Source organism: Psammomys obesus, unplaced genomic scaffold, assembly GCF_907164565.1.
Source record: "Psammomys obesus unplaced genomic scaffold, mPsaObe1.curated_primary_1811, whole genome shotgun sequence".
Classification (NCBI taxonomy): domain Eukaryota; kingdom Metazoa; phylum Chordata; class Mammalia; order Rodentia; family Muridae; genus Psammomys; species Psammomys obesus.
In genome coordinates this window covers 22325613-22344077 of record NW_026585504.1, presented here as the reverse complement: position 1 = coordinate 22344077, position 18465 = coordinate 22325613, and the positions used below count along the sequence as shown (strand labels likewise).

Here is an 18465-nt window from a genome sequence, read left to right as displayed (position 1 = left end):
TCTTTCTTTCTTTCTTTCTTTCTTTCTTTCTTTCTTTCTTTCTTTCTCTTTCTTTCTCTCTCTCTCTCTTTCTTTCTTAAACCTCCTGAGTTTTTAAACCTCTCAAAATAACATTTATCCTTTTCTATGGATTATGACAACAGATATTCAGGTGAAACTTTAAAAATTATTTTTAAAGCATCTTAATACAGGAAATAAACCCCGGGTCTTTTCCTTGCCTTCTTTGCTGATGGCACAGTGGTATAGGCTGGAAATAGAGTGGGAAGGAAATGAGCACAGGCATACTTCCAGCTCTCTGTAGGCAGTGGGAAACTGGTGCATTATAAAAAGTCTTACTCCATAGGCTCTTTACAAAGTTACTTTTAAAAAGCTAGTGTAGAGTTTATGTTAATTGGGGGTATTTTTTTTTTAAAGGAGTGAATTTAAGCATGAATGTTCAAACCTTCACATCTCTACCAGGCTGCTAGCCTGAGTTTTGAGAGCCATGGGAGATATATTGGGTCAAGACTTATTCTTTCTGGGTATAAAACAAACAAACAAACAAACAAACAAATAGATCTTAGGGTCTCATTTGCCCTCTAAATAAGCAACAGCTCTCATTTCCACACCCTGCCAGTAAAAGGTCTCTCCATTCAACCCTGCCCCAGTCCTCAGGTACAGCTGACAATTGTTGTTTTATCCTTTGCCGTGAAGGACTGAAGCAGTGAGTGTTCAGTCTGAAAGGTCAACTTTGTACCAGTGTTCAGACAAAATATGCTGCAGCGAATCAATTATTTAGGAAGTAGCTGCTGATCGTGCTACAATTTGATAGCCCAAGTTTCAAGAAGAACACTGTGTGACGGACATGTCCAAGTGTGTGAAAATAAACAGCAATCTTCCTGTCTCCTCCTCCCACTGCAAGAGTTACAAGCTGCCAGGCCGACATTTTAGGTATATTTTAGGTGCTGACGGTCTGAACTCAGGTCCTCAAGTTAGCAGTTAGTGTATCAGTTTTATTATGGTTAGAAAATGAAGAATATTCTTCCTTATATTAATAGCATTCAAGAATTATATACTTAGGAGCTGAGAGAAAATACTATTGGAGTCAACTTATATTTTACTAGGTCGGCATCACAATATATATAATATATATTTATATATATATAATTTATAATTTTTATTTTTTATATTAATTACAGGGTAATTACTTTGTATCCCAGCCATAGCCCCCTCCCTCATTACCTCTCAATCCCCCCCCCCCCCCCCCCTCTCCTTCCTGCCCCCCCCTAAGTCCACTGATAGGGGAAGTCCTCCTCCCCTTCCATCTGACCCTAGTTTATCAGGTCTTGTCAGGACTGGCTGTATTGTCATCCTCTGTGGCCTGTCAAGGCTGCTCCTCCCTGGGTGGAGTGGGGGTCAAAGAGCCAGCCACTGAATATGTCAGAGACAACCCCTGTTCCCCTTACTAGGGAAACACACTTGGATGCTGAGATGCCATAGGCTATGTCTGAGCAGGGGTTCTCGATTATATCCATGCATGGACCTTGGTTGGAGAGTCAGTTTCAGAAAAGACCCCTGTGCCCAGATATATTTGGTCCTTGTGGCGCTCCTATCCTCTCCATGTCTTACTAACTCCCCCTTTTTCATATGATTCCCTCTGCCCAAGGTTTGGTTATGAGTCTCAGCATCTGCTTTGATATACTGCTAGGTAGAGTCTTTCAGAGGCCCTCTGTAGTAGGCTCCTGTCCTATTTCTTGTTTTCTACTACTTCCAATATCCATTGCATTTGTCTTTCTAAGTGAGGATTGATCATCTTAACCAGAAATCTCTACAATATTTTTAATAATTCCTTGCAAAACATCAGTAGCATATGATTTTACAAGTTATATTTATTGAAATTTTTATGCTTTTCATTCCAAGTTTTTGCTTACCAAGTTAGGCTGAATTATCCCAGGCTAGTATTCTGGTTTTAAATCCCTGATTAGTTATAGCCTGGACCAGTTTCGTGATTACCTCATCCATTATCTTTCTCCTGCCACTGGATTAGCATAATACCTTCAAATTCTTCCAGGACTGAAGGCCCTGGACATCCTTTCATTCCTTTAGCTGCGTACAAGTAGAGAAATGTCACACAAATCCCATTTTGATTTGTTTTCTTTGTACACTAAATAAATCAGTTATTCCACAGTTCATTTGATCAGTCATGCATTCAAGGAATGTTTGTTGGGTATCTGGTATGTCAGAGCACTGTATAGGGTGGAGTTAGGCTTAGCAAATTTTAAAGAAAGGGAATGGCTCTTTTCCTTACTGGATGGGATACATGCTCAACAAACATAAATCACTGAAATTTGAGGGAAGCATTGGGAAACAACAATGGGTTGAATTATTTATATTCTGAACTGCTCTCAGTGTTCATCCTTTCTTTCTCATGAATGGTGAAAGCTGTCATCTCCATGTGCTTACCATTTCACTGAAGGAGTGCCGCAGGAGAATTGCATGACCATAGAGCAGGGTCCTGTGGCCACCCCCTTGTGCTGCCTGTGGGAATGAGGAAGAAAACTGTCAGCACAAACCAGCTGTGGCTTCTCTGGAAGAAAAGCAACACAATTTGGGATGCAGACTCCAAGAAAAACAATCATGGCAAAACTCCCAAAGAATTCATTCAGGAAGCAAGTGTCCAGCTGATTGATGGCAGAAGGAGACTTGTAAGCACAGCCATGCGGCATCCTTAAGAGAGGGCAGCAAGGCCTGCTGCTCTTCTCTGAAGCAGCCCCTGCCTAGGATGAGCAGAAACCCAGACCTCTTCTATACTGAAAGCATGTAAACGCGGGAGGCTCTGCTTACCTTCCTCTGAAACTTCTCAGAAGCAGCCAGAATGAGAGAGAAACAAATGTGAAGTAACTACAGTCTAGTGCAGGAGAGCAACATGGAGGACAGGCATCGATGTACACTCTGGGTCTTGTAGTCTTTTGTTCCCTTTTGGTCCCCTGTGCTTTCTGCCCATCCAACTCAAAAGGTCTCCCCCCCACTCCCCCAGATCACACCAACTGGTAATGGCTTTGAAATCCAGGACTTTTTTTTTTTTTCACTTTTTTCATTAATTTTTTTTTCTATATGAGAACTTTTAAAATGATCATTTATTGCAATTTATTCAATTTGTATTCTAGCTGTGGCCCCCTCCCTCCCTCTTCTCCCCCTATACCCCTCCCCTAGTCCACTGATAGGGAGGTCCTCTTCCTCTTCTATTCGACCCTAGCCTATCAGATCTCATCAGGACTGGTTGCATTGTCTTCCTCTGTGGCCTGGTAAGACTACAACCCCCACCCCCCAGTGGGAGGTGATCAGAGAGGGAAAGCTCTTCAACTGAGTTCATGCCAGAGAAACCCCTGCTCCCCTTACTAGGGACCCCACTTAGATACTGAGTCTATGGGCTATATCTGAGCCGGGTTTTAGGTCCTCTCCATGCATGGTCCTTGGTTGGGATATGAGTCTCTGCAGGGCTCTCAGGGCCCAGTTTTTTTGGCTCTATTTGTCTCCTTTTGAAACCCTTGTCTCCTCCAGGTCTTTCTAGATCCCTTTTCTTTCATAAAATTCTATGCCCTCTGCATAAAGTTTGGCTATGAGTATCAGCCTCTGCTTGGATACCTCAATCAGTAGAGTCCTTCAGAGGCCCTCTCTGGTAAGTTTCTGTCCTGTTCCCTGTCTTCTCCTTCTTCTAATGTCTATCACATTTGTCCCAAGTGAGGATTGAACATTTTCCCTAGGGTCTTTCTTGTTGTTTAGCTTCTTTAGGAGTATAGATTTTAGTATGTTTATCTTATATTATATGGCTAATAGCTACTTATGAGTGAGTATATACCATGTGTGTCTTTCTGCTTCTGGTTACCTCACTCAAGATGATCTTTTCTAGTTCCCATCATTTGCCTGAAAATTTTATGATTTCCTTGTTTTTAATAGCTGAGTAGTTTTCCATTGTGAAAATGTACCACAATTTCTGTATCTATTTCTCTGTTGAGGAACCAGACACACTAAACCTGTTAGAAAAAAAAGTGGGGAAGAGCCTTGAACTCATTGACAGAGGAGACAACTTCCTGAACAGAACACCAACAGCACAGGCTCTAAGATTAGCAATGGGACCTCATGAAACTGAAAAGCTTCTGTAAAACAAAGGACACTGTCCTCAGAACAAAATACAGCCTACAGATTGGGAAAGGATCTTTGCCAAACCTATATCTGACAGAGGGCTAATAGCCAGGATATATAAAGAACTCAAGAAGTTAAACAACAACAAATCAGGTAATCCAATTAAAAATGGGGTACAGAGCTAACAGGGAATTCTCAATAGAGGAATATTGAATGGCAGAGAAACACTTGAAGAAATGTTCAACAGTTCTCATCAAAAGTGGCTGCATTGTCCTCTACTGTGGCCTGGTAAGGCTGCTCCGCCCTCAGGGGGAGGTGATCAACGAGCAGGCCAATCAGATTATGTCAGAGGCAGTCCCTCTTCCCATTACTATGTAACCTACTTGGACACTTAACTGCCATGTGCTACATCTGTGCAGGGGTTCTAGGTTATCTCCACGAATAGTCCTTGGTTGGAGTATCAGTCTCTGGGAAGTTCCCTGTGTTCAATTTATCTTGTTCTGTTGCTCTCCTTGTGGAGTTCCTGTCCCCTCCAGCTCTTACTATTTCCCAATTCTTACATAAAATTCCATTCACTCTGCCCATCAGTTGGCTATCAGAAAGGAGAGGAGAACCTCCCTTATCAGTAGACTTGGGGAGTGGCATGCATGCAGAAAGGGGAGGGAGGGAGGGATCGGGAGGGGAGGAGGGAGGGGCTTATGGGGGGATACAAAATGAATAAAGTGTAATTAATAAAAAATTAAAAAAAAAAAGAATCCCTGAAATGGGAACAGGGACTGTCTCTGACATGAACTGATTGGCCTGCTCTTTGATCACCTCCCTTTGAGGGTAGAGCAGCCTTACCAGGACATAGAGAAAGACAATGCAGCCACTCCTGATGAGACCTGATAGAGTAGGATCAGAAGGAAGGAAAGGAAGACCTCCCCTATCAGTGGACTTGGGGAGGGGTATGAGTGGAGAAGGGGAGGGAAGGTGGGATTGGGAGGGGAGGAAAGAGGGAGCTACAGGGGGGATACAAAGTGAATAAAGTGTAGTTAATAAAAATTTTAAAAAAAGAAAAAAAAAAAGAAATGTTCAACATTCTTAGCCATCAGGGAGATGCAAATCAAAATAACCCTGATGCAAATCAAAATGACACCTTACACCCATCAGAATGGCTAAGATCAAAAACTCAAATGACAACATACACTGGAGAGGATGTGGAGAAAAGGGAACCCTCTTCCATTGCTGGTGGGAATGTAAACTTGTATAACTGCTTTGGAAGTCAATCTGGTGCTTTCTCAGACAATTAGAAATTGTCAAGATCCAGCTATACCACTCCAGGCATATATCCAAAGTATACTCCAGTACACAACAAGGACATCTGCTCAACCATGTTTGTAGCAGCTTTATTCATAACAGTCAGAATCTGGAAATCCAGCATTTTGAAAGAGGAATTAGTCCTGAAAAAATTATCCCTTTAGTGGAGAGACATGTATGGTTATCTTCTCTGCCCCCCTCTACACATCCATTTTGACAATTTGGTAGTGGTTGCCCAAACAGCAAATAGCACAGCAGAGAAGATGACAATAGCCTAAAGGAAATCAGTCCGCTGGTACCTGATCTTCTACCTGACTCTGATCCACACAGTGCTAGCCTGAAATGAACAACATATGCTATGAAACACAGGTGTAAGTTACCCAGTTACAAGTGGTTACAAAGAAGTCAGCTGAAATCGACAATTAAGACTATACGCTTCGGTACTAATCTAGGTTTCCTCGCATCATGCTAATCTATCCCCAGGTAACACATTTTTTAAACACACACTCTTTTAAAAGAAGATGCTTGCTGCTCACAGGCTTTCTCCTCCACAAACATGTACCAAAGGAGGTTCCAAAGTCCCAGATAGCCACCAAGATAATTAGTGTGTGTGTATTTGTACAAGAGTATGGTATGGTGTGAGGTGGTGTGTGTGTGGTGTGTGTGTGTGTGTGTGTACTTGTCCACAATTGTGCATGTGGAGACCACACGTGGACATGGGCTATTTTTTTTTTTTTATTCAATTGCCTTCCACCTTATTGTTTTGAGACAGGGTCTCAGCCTGACCAGTTGACTGGCTATCTAGAGAGCTCCTGGAACCCCACTTCCTCTTCCTCCCACTGCTGAGCTTACAGGTGCATGTTGACACACTTGGATGTCGTGATACTGGGGATTTGAACTCAGGTTCCCATGCGTGTACAGCAAGCATTTTACCCACTGAGCCATCTTCCATGGGCCACGGTCAAGCATCATTTTAGCAATTTGCATCCCACTTTTTTTTTTTTTTCTAGAGCTGCAGACTGGCTACCCAAGGCACTGCCTGCAGTTTTATCCTGCCCATCCTGTCCCCTCTGGGCACGGCAATGAGCCATACAGAGGACAAGAAGCAAGTGGTGGGGAGAGAAACGGAGGTCTGAGTAATAATAGGCTATGAATGATTTCATCTCATTTCTGTTTGGATTAGCAGAATTGCTCTGTGGAAGAGATTTTCCCTCTCATGTCACACAGTGAGCCTAAAGAGAAAAAAAAAAAAAAAGACAAATGGGGTATATTGAAAGGAAGCTGATAACTGAATCTAAATGCGACTGTGCTCCCCCTCCCCTGCCTATGGAGATATTTAAGTGTTCTCAGGCTTTAATACCATGTAGGATTATGCCGCCCTTCACAATATTTCCAGACTTCATGAAATCATTTGCACCAACTTCAGCTGTATTTACAAATGTGTCAACACCTTACGTTAAAATTAGATGTGCTGAATCATTTTACATCTTGTCTGTCTAACCGGGATTGTCCCTATGAGCTTGTATCGTTACAACTTAGCTGATGGTTCCAATGGTTTATACTGAATGTACACACTTCCAATATGAATAAGTGACTGAATTAGGCATCCTGCTATCAACTGTGGGTCCCACTCCAATTCTTTTGTGGTCCATTCAGATCTGTAATTAGAGGGACCCAAGAGTTGCTGACTCTAAACACTATTATGGAGTGGCTTGGGCTCTTCTCTTCTGGTACTTCTAGACACATCGATGGGACCTCATGTCTATCATTATGATGCCACCAGAAAGAGAAAGGGATTTAGATGCCCACTGGAATTGAATGCAATTTTCCCTGGAGCCTCACATTTGAGCTGAGCTTCTCTTTCATATAAGACAGTAGCTTGTAGATGCTGAGGAATATCAGAATCACCAGGTCCTCATGCCACAGTACTAATTTCTGAGAATTAGTACTGGCCTGGGGCTGGCCTAAGAATCTGCATTTCTAAGAAGGTCTAGGTGATACTGATACTGCTAGTCTAAGGATAGGATTTTGGGAATTACTGTGTTAGAGGAATGGGTGGCTCTGGTGCTAGGATGGGAGAGGCATCTTCTGTTTTGAACATCCTGGTGATTGCTGCCATGGAGCAATATATACGCATATGGCGCTTTGCATACTGCCACTGTCTCTTATGACAAAGAGAGTAACGAATTTTGTATGTGAGGAATTGGTTACCTCAGGAGGGTACCCTGCTTTATATGGCACAGTGGATATTATAGTACCATGTCTACTGGGGTTAATGATGGATCTTAACCTCATTTTTCTAATGTGTGCACAGTGACTGCATAAAGCATCAATGCAAAGAGATAGAGAGACATCTTTCCTGGGCCTTAAAGAGCTGTAACTTAATTGGCTTAAATCCTGTGGTAGGCACAGAACGCAGAGCAGTACACAGGGAACATCTTACTTGATGTTAACTAGAGCTTCAATGATAACCACCCCCAATTTACAGCCGTGTGAACTGACCCATAGGTTACAGAACTCTCTCAAAATCACATAGGTCCCCAGTGCAGAGTCTGGACTTAACAAAGGGTCTTTAACCACGCGTCACACTATTGCCTTTTCTGCAGTGTAGCGGGAGAGATGACACTTGGACAAAAATAAAGTCATGTCACACTTAGAAACAGCATGCATATTAAAGAAGTGAAGCCCGGTTTTGAATAGACCAAAAGGGTAAGGAGCATGTGTGACAGAATGGCTCTGTTAAAAAAGGCAGACCAGCCACAGGCTGCTGATAAACAGATGCTAAGAAAGAGGTGGCAGCTCAGGTAGACTGCGTCTTCATGTAGAAAGTGTGAGTCACACTGGATTACTCACATCCATTCAGTAGTCAGTGCTATGCCCATAGACAGGAACAGGTGGTGTCAGCTCGGGTGCAAAGACAGACTAGTCAGGCTACGCAGGGCCAAGACACACTTGTTCACTGTAAGGACTCTGTCCCACAGCCAGCAAGACACTGTAGGAGTTTATGAAAGGATGGTGTCCCAGTCAACACTTAGGAAGGAAAGTCAGTGGTAGAGGAAAGGAGGGCAGAAAGGATCATTCTCTCATCTGGTTTCTTTCACGTGGTAGTGATGGAGTAAGCAAAAGAAACCATAGATGGTGGTGGCAGTGGTATTTACTGCTTCTAGTTCTTGAGACTGCTTTGTGTCTCTCCTGGCCTATGGTGACAACCTCCAAAACGTGCCTTTAAAGTAAGTTGTGGGCTAATGCGGCAGCCAGAACCACCCTTGCCAACCACATCTTTGTAAACCACATCTTTGCTCTCTTGCTACAAACTCTCCAGGGGCTTGCCCTCGAGTTAGAAGTCTGATGCTCCTACAGTGGCATCTAGTTCTCTGTATCAGGACCGAAAATTTCTCTGAGAGAAATTTCACGGTGAATATGTTAGGCTCTGTGCTCTCTGTCTTGTACTTATCAGTCACACCTCACACAGATTTTAAAGGAATATGCTCAAAATTTAGAAATTATTCTTAGCAGGCTGTACCACAGGCTGGCTTTGCCTGGCTGACTGTGAGTCGACAAAACTTACTGTACCTGAGCTGGCCCCCCCGACACCCCTCTAATTTCATCCACCAGAAACATGCTCCCCATTGCTTCTGCTCCAGCCATTCTGACTGATCTGCACTTTTTAAGATAACCTTGCTGCTACCCATATGTCCTCTGCACATACATTTCCCAGAGCCTACCTCTTTCAATGTTCTCACAATCTGCTCCTATTTTTTACTCATTTCTACCCCCCAAATATCACACAAATACTTACTTATTACAGAGGTCTCCTCTTCCACTCTTTGCAAAGAGATGGCCTCTCTCTATCACAGTCTTCTGCTTTATTATGAGCTGATGTGAATTGGTATGTTAATTTTGTTATGTTTCTGCCCTTCTTCCCCTAGAAACAAAGTAAGCTCCAGAAGAGTCAAACTTCAGTGCCCTGTCTCTGTCATTTCAATGTCACTTTATCAGTATCAGATGAATTGGAGACACTCCCCAAATAGTTCCTAAAAGAATGAATAAACAATCCATGGGTGTGGTCCTTGGGACTCCACTTTGCATATCAGAACAAAGAGTCATAGGAAACGCAAAACAAAAACAAAAACAAAACAAAAAACAAAAACTTCCCAGTTGCCTGGAAAGTGTGACTTGGAATCTGAACTTGGGGCTAAGAACAAATTTTACTAATTCTTTTGGTGTCAGCCCTGGACTGGTATTTCAGGAAAGATGTCACTTCTTACATAAAGGATACATGCACCTATTCATGAGGTACTGCCTATACGTCCAGGCTGGGAGGCATTTTTTGGGGTTGTAGTTCTATCCCTGCCATGAGTGTCCCTGAAAGTCACCACTGGTAGAAGGCTACCCTTTGAGTCACCTTGTAATGAGAGGGTACACCAGGGAAAAGCTGTTTAAAGGCCCCGATTCTATGTCTAGAGGAAGAATGTTGCACTAGACACTTAATTCAATCAAATCATCTGTAATTTCAATATTAATTTTCATTATTAACATTTGTTTTTGTAGCTTCCAAAGAACAACGCCTTTCATGAAGGCAAACCAGAAATCATGACCATGGAGGCAGAAAGTTTATTACCTTCTATCCAGCCATGAATACGTTAAGATTGTTTCATACACACACACACACACACACACACACACACACACACACACAAACACACACAGCAACTTGTTCTGTGATCTGAAAAGCTCCTTTCTACTTTGGGGGCTCCTAGGCCTTAAGAAGTATTCCAAGACTCCAGGTTGGCTCCTTGCTGAATTGTGGCCCACCACACTTCAAGAGCCACGACCCTGGGGTGCTCTGCAGAGTATGGTGTTTCTGGGTGCACCTGCTCTCATTTTCTCTTCCTTGTGTATCCCATATCTCACTTGGTTCCACTCAGGCTATAAAAGAAAGAACAAGTCCCTTTAGAAGATTGCAAGAAACGGTAGAGGTTCTTGCACAGCACAAGAGACATGACTTTCCCTAGATAAGAGAGAGCTAAATAATAATGGCGCCTTTTATGTACAGGACAATGAAAGTGAATAAGCTAAATAGGCTAAGTGAATAGCAGGTGACTAGCAGAGTCAGCTAGCTCAGTTATTTCACCACAAAAGGCTGAACTCATGACTGTTATAAATTATTAAGATTTTAATAGTCTTCTTATGTAAGTATTACCTTTGAGGGGAAACAAGAAACTTATTGGATACAATTTCAAATATGATGACATGGAAAGGTATACTTTGGTGTACAGAATGGTAAAAGTAATATTTGTAATTGTTTATTCTGCTAAGTTTCATTAAGATTTTTATGTTCTTTCAGTTAAGAGTAAGAGAGTAGCTGGAGCTCAACAGAATTTTTGAGATTAATGCTGAAATCTGAACACTAATAAACATTGGTTCTGAAAGGGAACTTATACAAAATGCCTTGAAGCAAGATTAACTAATTTGCTCTGCTACAGAGTCACAAAGAAGCATATGGCAAGCACAGACAGTCCATATAGATCTAACAATGTTAACCATTATCTGTAAGGAGGCTGTTCTGTACGTGACAGAGGCAGGACTGAGACATGTTTCCTGTATGTGGCTAGCAAGTCAGAGAAACATTGAACAATGGCCAACGAGAGGATAAGAACATCTGATCATGATTGTAAGAGTTAAATATTCCACTTTAAAATTAAGTTAGAGAACAACTAGCATGTAATAAGATAGTCAGCATCCTTTGCTGTATTCGAGCTCATCCCAGAACTTGCCTATGCTCTGAGGGAATGATAACATTCAAAGGAAACAACAGGCAGATACAGCTGTACACAAATCAATGAGCTCCAGAAAGGTAGAAACTGAAACACTTAATAGATTACACAAAGACTTTGTACCATAGTGGCAAAGAGGTTCATATGTCATTGAAATGTGGTAGAAGAAAAAGCCAACTAACGCAGGAAGAAAGCTATGAATAAGTGATAGCTATCAGAATAAAATGAAAACACATGGAAACACTTTTTCTTTCTTTTAATAATGAAAGAAATTGCAAGTATATGATCTTGGCTATATCACATTATATCTACTAAATGCACAAAAATCAGAAGGAAAAATGCTATATGAACTGTAGTTTAGCTTATGCAAGGCTGAGCATGGTGGCTTTCAGTACAGCGCTTTTGCAAGGCAATATGGTAGTATATAAAAACAGCCACAAGGAAGTCCATAACCTCTGACGTAGCAGATTTACTTCCAGGGATAATTCAAAAGCAGCAAGAAGGAATGCACACAGCTGTGTCAAAAGCCTTATAATGGTTCTAACAAAACACAAGGAAACCTGGCAAGAATCTAAATATGCAGCAGAAATACTGTCTAGTAAATCACGGGAATTCTTTAGGATGTTCTAGCCTGTGACCATTAAAGGCTGCAATCACCAGGGGTAGGGAAAAACAGAGAATGTTTATGATACACCATTTTGACAAGATGCAGAATTTAGAGTATTTTCAAATACTGCTTGTGTATTCACAAGAATGATAAGGAAATCTATAGAAGTGAAATAGCTAGAACACAGAAGATGGCTTAACCTGCCAAATGCTTGCCTTGTAAGCACAGGGACCTGAGTTTGACCTCTAGACCCCACGTAAAACATGTGAGGCTTGCTTGTGCTCTCAGTGCTGGGGGTTAGAGGCAGGCAGAGTTCTGGGGTTTTCTAGACAGCCAGGATCACTTGCCTAGTGTGCTCTGGGTTCAGTGAGAATCTCTATCATCAATAAATAAGGAACTTGATTAACTATGGATAGCATCTGAGGAACACCACCAAGGTTTTCCTCTGGCTTCCAAATGCACGTGCACACATGTGAATGAGTACCTGTGTGTACTCATGTACATGCATACTCACGTACACATATACATAGACACCTGCACATATACACACTCACCCTTCACATGAACATTCGCACACACATGCATGCTCACCTGCACACACAAGTACTCTCCCACCCATGAGCACGCATACATGTACATATACACCAATGTATACCCCCCCACGCTCACTCAAATAGCCACTTAGATGGTTGCAGAACGGTTGCACTTTAGCCTGCCCTAAACTTTTCTTTAGCACTCCGTCCACATCAACATCTCACTAAAATGCATCCGTGTGTGTACGGAGGACCACATGCTGCATATATTTAAAGAAATGGACCTCCATCAGTGCACTTTGTCTCTTTAGCGAATAAACCGCACCTGTGAGCAACTGAAGGTTGAATAGGGTCCTCCATAACTGACTCAGCCTACCTGACAGGCAGATGGGAACGCACTGCTATTTTTTTTTTTTTTTTTTGCCTTTAGCTCTAGAGTGCTATTTTTCAGTCTGGTGTTACACGGAAACCTCACAGAGGAAGTCTCTATTTACGATACCCAAGACCTCCATATTTTACTATTCCCTGAGCCTCAGCTCCAGATTCTGTGGGGGGAAATTCTCTTGTCATGAGGTCCCCCCACCACTATGCATGGGTCCCAGACCCATTAGCTCATCTGAACCTATAGGTTCTTCTCTTTGGATCTCACTCTAGCTTCTGAAGGCTTGGTTCACCCCAGTTCTACACTTCTCAGGGTTGCCTATGTGCGGTTAGAAGGTGCTAAACCTATCTTTCCCTTCAGCGGCAGGCTTGATGACCACCAAGTCTGGCAACACTCCCGAGACTTCAGTCTAAAACGCTTTTTTTTTTTTTTTTTTTTTTCTGTGAGGGATAGACACATAGGGGTAAGCAATACCTCTTTAGCTTTGAGGACACCAAAGGAGCCAATGAGAATTTTCAGGTAGGTCTTAATCTGTGAATGCCTAGAAATTGGAATAATTATTTCTCTTTAATTACAGTGAAAGAGAGACTTTGCTAAAACACACTAGAACTCAGAAAGCACATCTAAGGAAAAGGAGGGCTATGAGCACAGGTTAATGTGAGCTGAGATCAGGAGCCAGAGCCAGCAAATGAGACAACAGGCATTTACCAGTTATTCTCCAGGTATAACTCCATCCTAAATCCATGTGAACTCCAAGGAACCCTCCCCCCAATAAAAGCATATTTAACTCTCTTCTTTACTGTCAGACCCCTCCAATCAGCTATATAAGTGCCTGTATTTGCTGGGCTGGAGAAAGAGACCCTCTCTCTTCTAAAGTTCTCAGTGGAGAATCAAACATGACATGAAGATTTGACGCTTTGATTTTCTACTCATTACAGTAGATTATGAGTCTAGAATCAGCAGGCTGCCGTGCCTGAGATGGAGGCTGCAGAAAACAATGGGATGGAATTCCAAAACGTTTCTCTCCTAAGATGTCCTTTACATACATGTGGGCAGCTCAGTTCAAGCAGGGCTAACCCTTTAGATCAGCGGTTCCCAACCTTTGAGTCACGACCCCCACAGAGGTTGCATGTCAGATATCCTGGATATCAGATATTTACATGACAATTCTTGATGGTAGTAAAATTAACAGGTATTAAATAGCAATAAAGTAATTTTATGGTTGTGGGTTACCACAACATGACAAACGGTATTCAAGGGTTGCAGCATTAGGAAGGTTGAAAACCACTGCTTTAGACACTTGCTTTAGTATTTCAGAAAAAGCTTTCACATTCTGGGCATCTTCAAGTGTGTCTTAGGATATCAACAAAAACCCAAATCATGAAACAAACTTTAGTGAGGTTCTGAAAAAGGGAAGAAGTTATAGCATCCAACAGCCCGGTTTTCTGAATCCCACTTCATGGCTTGCCCGCTTGAAGTTAGCTGATGCCAAGGAACTATTAGGTTACAACTCACATTGAGTTAAAATGGCCATCGCATATGGTGGTGGAAGGCCTAGGGTGATCACTACTCCATCTGCTTCTAAGCTGTTATCCCAGAGGCAGCAGGGTGACTGGGGAACCTCACCTCTCACATCCCAGTGCTGTTCTCTCTTCCTGTCTCTTCCCATCACAGAACCGAACATGCCGCAAAGACAGTGCGAGAGAGGCTGCTTTCCTATGACTTCCTTTATCTTTTAACACACACATTTTACTGCTAAACAAATTCAACAGTCTTCCCTGTCTCATGCCTGCCAATATAGGCCACATTCACCATTCTCCTGTTTTATGATTAATTGAATCCAGCCAACCCTTCATTTTGAAAGTGTCAAGGATGACTTTTTTTTTTTTTTTCTGGATGAGGAGGTGGTCCAAGTATTTAGTTAATGACATTAATTTTATAATATGATGAAAGCATTTGAAGAGAATAGAGTCAAAGGCCAGTGTCTAATTTCAGAAACTGAAAATTCTGTGTCATCAGTGTAAAAGGAATATGGATGGATATAGAAGAAAAGGGGGTAACGATTCTAATTAAAAAAGTAATTGGCTCATTTCTTTCCAAAGTATACTTGTCATTGGGTGCATAAACACACAGTGTGGGGTAGGCTCTTCCAGGCCAGGATGTCAACTTGGTGTTTGTTGTGCTTAGATGTGGTCCATTGAGTAAGGAGAAATTGGCTTTGGTCATTAGGGTCTGCTGCTGTGGAGACAGAGTTGCTTTTATTTTTTCTTTTCTGGAAACCAAATGCCCTGAGAAGGAAGAGCTCTTGGGTGCTGTATACTTAAGCCCTGATGGCTGGGCTAAAGACATCCCAGGAATCTTCCTTCCAAATCTTCAAAGGCAAGCTTTGGCTGGTGAAAGGGTGGTGATAAAGCACACACGTACTGCATATGAAGCCTTTGGTTCAAGTCTCAAAGCTGCAGAAGTTTTGACTTCTAAGAATTGCTACAGATTTATACAGCCATTTTCCCTACTCCTTGGCCTGAGCTACTGTGGCTGGTGAGACGGCACTGAGGTCCTTCCTTGCTAGGCCTGGGATGTGACAAGGTCTGTGGTTGAAGCAGGAGGGGGTGGTATCCTCCACCAACGGTGAACAGTTGGCTGCTTGGGTGTGGCTCTTCTGAGATTCGGCCACACTTTTCTTTGAGCAACCAGAACGCTGGGATTGTAGCTCTCACACACAGCTCTTGCTATCGCATTTTTAAAATGGACAAACCGACAGGAGACATTTGTCAAGGTATGGATGACACGGAGACCAATGGCAAGTATACTTTGGAAAGAAATGAGCTGATTACTTTTTTTTTATTAGAATTAATTTCCTCCTTTCTTCTGTATCTAACAGGTTTCTTAGAATCAAACACTGTCAAGTTCATTCCTCACATAAAATGACCCATCAGCCAGATTTGCCTTCAGTCACTGCTCTTGTTCTTATCTGAATTACCCATACTCAGATTGCTGGTACTAGAGCAGGCCAGAGCCATACAGGGTGAGGACCAGTAACTTTGCCCACGAATTTCTTTTTACCAAATTTAATGTATATCCAATATCTCCTACCAAGAATCTAACATTTGAAATGTCAGAGTACCATGCATTAAAAACTTTCAATATTATCTCTATTATTTTCTCTCTATTAAAACATTACTGTTTATCCTGTGGATTGGCAGATTTAAAAATAGGAGAAATTTTTTTTTATCATAAAGCACTTATTGCTTACATACAATAAGTCCTACTGCATGCAAGTACCTCCACCTATGTGTACTCTAAAGCCCCTCCAACTGGCTATCATTTGCTGTCTGACTCTGTTCCTCCCTTTTCTGAAGTTCTTACAGCGGTTGCTGACCTTTTCTTTCTAAGCACCCTATATCAACACCTGTTCTTTCTTTCTTTCTTTTTTTTTTTAATCTTCCTGTCCCTGATGTACTAGCCCTGCTAAGATCTTGCTGTATAAAGAGGAATTCATGCTTTTTTTTTTTCCTATATCAATGTCATACACCTAAAGCCAACTTCACAACAAGCAAAACAGCCTGAGTTCTCCCAGGAGTACAGAAAGGGAGAAACTCCTTCTTTGAGTTCTGTGAACATGGGGCCTGCAGACAAAAGAGCAGCTGATCCTGACACCTAGCTCCTGCACCAGAACCACGTGCTGCTATGTGGTCACCATGCTTCTGGGTCCCTTGTGGGTTTATTATGGAGAGGGAGCCCTGGATCCCAGCTATAGACCAAATTCCTAAGAGAATCTTCCATGAAAACAAAACAGGAAAAGAAACCTACGACACAAAAAGTGGGCCACTTTCCTGAGATTTTGATCTCTTGTGTTTGTAGAGGTCCTGTCTCCCATGGCCATTCTTATTTTGGGGCCATTCTTATTTATGTATCTACTAGGGCTTGAATATAGACCCTAGTAAATGCCAAGTAAATGTATGACCATCAAGCTGCATCCTTAGAGTGGTTCTCAGGGTAACTGATACATAGTCATGCTCAAGATCCACAGTTCTGCAACTATCTAAGTAATTCTGGACCCTTCATCCATGGAATTAGCATGACACTTGGCAGTTAGTAGGTAGGTACTCTACTCTCAGAAGCATCCTGTTGGACCCATGATGCATTTTCTAACATTTTCCCAGACCTCTATAGATGCTCTAAACAAATATTATTACTTCCCGATGGCTTTGATAGTTTAAGCACGGACATTATATTATACTCTCTCTGCCACAGTCTCATCTCTCCTGCCATACAAGTGACATATAGAAAGACACTCAGCTCTACTACAAAATCTCCACTTCGTGAGGGCTCAAGACTACTCAGTCTTGATCGAGGAAGAGTTTCAGCTTTCTTTTAGTTAGTTACCCCTAATCTACACAGCCTTACAGCATTAGCCGTCATCTGGATCCTTCTCTAACTGCCTCCTATGCAATCTGGGTCTCGCTCCTCACCTCTGTGCTCCTCAGAACCTAGATGGAGAGGGACATGGAGTTAGGAGAAAAGAGTGGATTAGGAGACAGGGACCATCACAATTTCTTCTCTGACACACGCTCCTCTCAAGTCACCTCACAGTCACCTCAGATCTTAGTCATACTGTCTTACAGGTCCCCTGGCCTTCAAGATTTGCCTTACTCAGAATTCTGCACTCTCATCCACACTACTCTGCTTTTGTCTGTGTCTGCTGAGCTGTTATCTCTCAGAGTCATAAATAATATAATACTTGGGCAGTACTTTTACTGGATGTTTTCAAAAGCCCACCTTCCAGAGACCTAGTTTAGGTTCAACTGTTTCTTTCACTACCTTGCTCTTCTGTCAGATGGGAAAAAAAAGCCTCATTTTAAAAACAGTTTTCCTCTACATCTGTGAATGGAAGCCGGGGACCAAATAGAGCACACACCATCTGATTTATTTTTTCCCATTGTGTAAAAAGGGAATTTATCAAACTGACATAGAGAGGATAACATTTTGGCCTGATAGCAAAACCTGACTTGCTCAAGCCACAGGACCTCATGGCTTTGTTGGAAAAAAAAAAAAGCATTTTAAATGGCAAAGTTTCTTACAAAGCTCCTGGGGAGTGGGCAGACCACCTCATAAATACCATTTCTCACAATTTAGGAAAAATTTAAAAAGAATCTATACGGTTAATGAAACTAAAACTCACTTGTATTCATCTGCCTTTTTTGTTGTTTGTTTTTTCATTTGTCCTTTTTCAACGGATGGGGGAAAAAACCAAGTCAGTTGTTTCTCAGTGGGCTTTGTGCTTACTAGTAATGCAGTGTGATGACTTGATACCAAAATGAGCCTTGCAACAATCACTTCTCCCACTGGGTGGGGTGGCTGCCCATCAGGGTCTCCAGAAACTCAAAGAGCAATCACATGTCGTCTGAAAGCAGTAGTGAGTGGGTTGCCCTCAAGGAGAACTAGAGAGAAAGGTGGACAGACTGGAAGGAGGCAGGCTGCTCCTTCTTTTTTTTTTTTAATTATTATTATTTTTTTCTTTTTAGTTACATTTTGTTAACTCTGTGTCCCAGCTGTATCCTGCTCCCTCATTCCCTCCCCAACCCCACACTCCCTCCCTGGTCTCCTCCCTGCCCCTTTCCAAGTCCACTGATAGGGGAGGACCTCCTCCCCTTTCATCTGACCCTGTTTTATCAGGTATCTTCAGGGCTGGCTGCAAAGTCCTCCTCTGTGGCCTAACAGACTGCTCCTCCCTGGGGGGGGGGG

The 18465-nt window shown here is 42.2% G+C and overlaps 1 protein-coding gene across 1 annotated transcript in view; it reads right to left on the bottom strand.

Annotated features, from left to right (window-relative positions):
• The window catches only part of Ryr3 (ryanodine receptor 3), a 530745-nt gene that overhangs the window by 301126 nt on the left and 211154 nt on the right, over positions 1-18465 (bottom strand). Inside the window, exon 4 of the mRNA XM_055599056.1 lies at positions 2443-2517. Within this exon, the coding sequence (XP_055455031.1) occupies positions 2443-2517 (75 nt within the window). The remainder of the gene's footprint in view (positions 1-2442; positions 2518-18465) is intronic.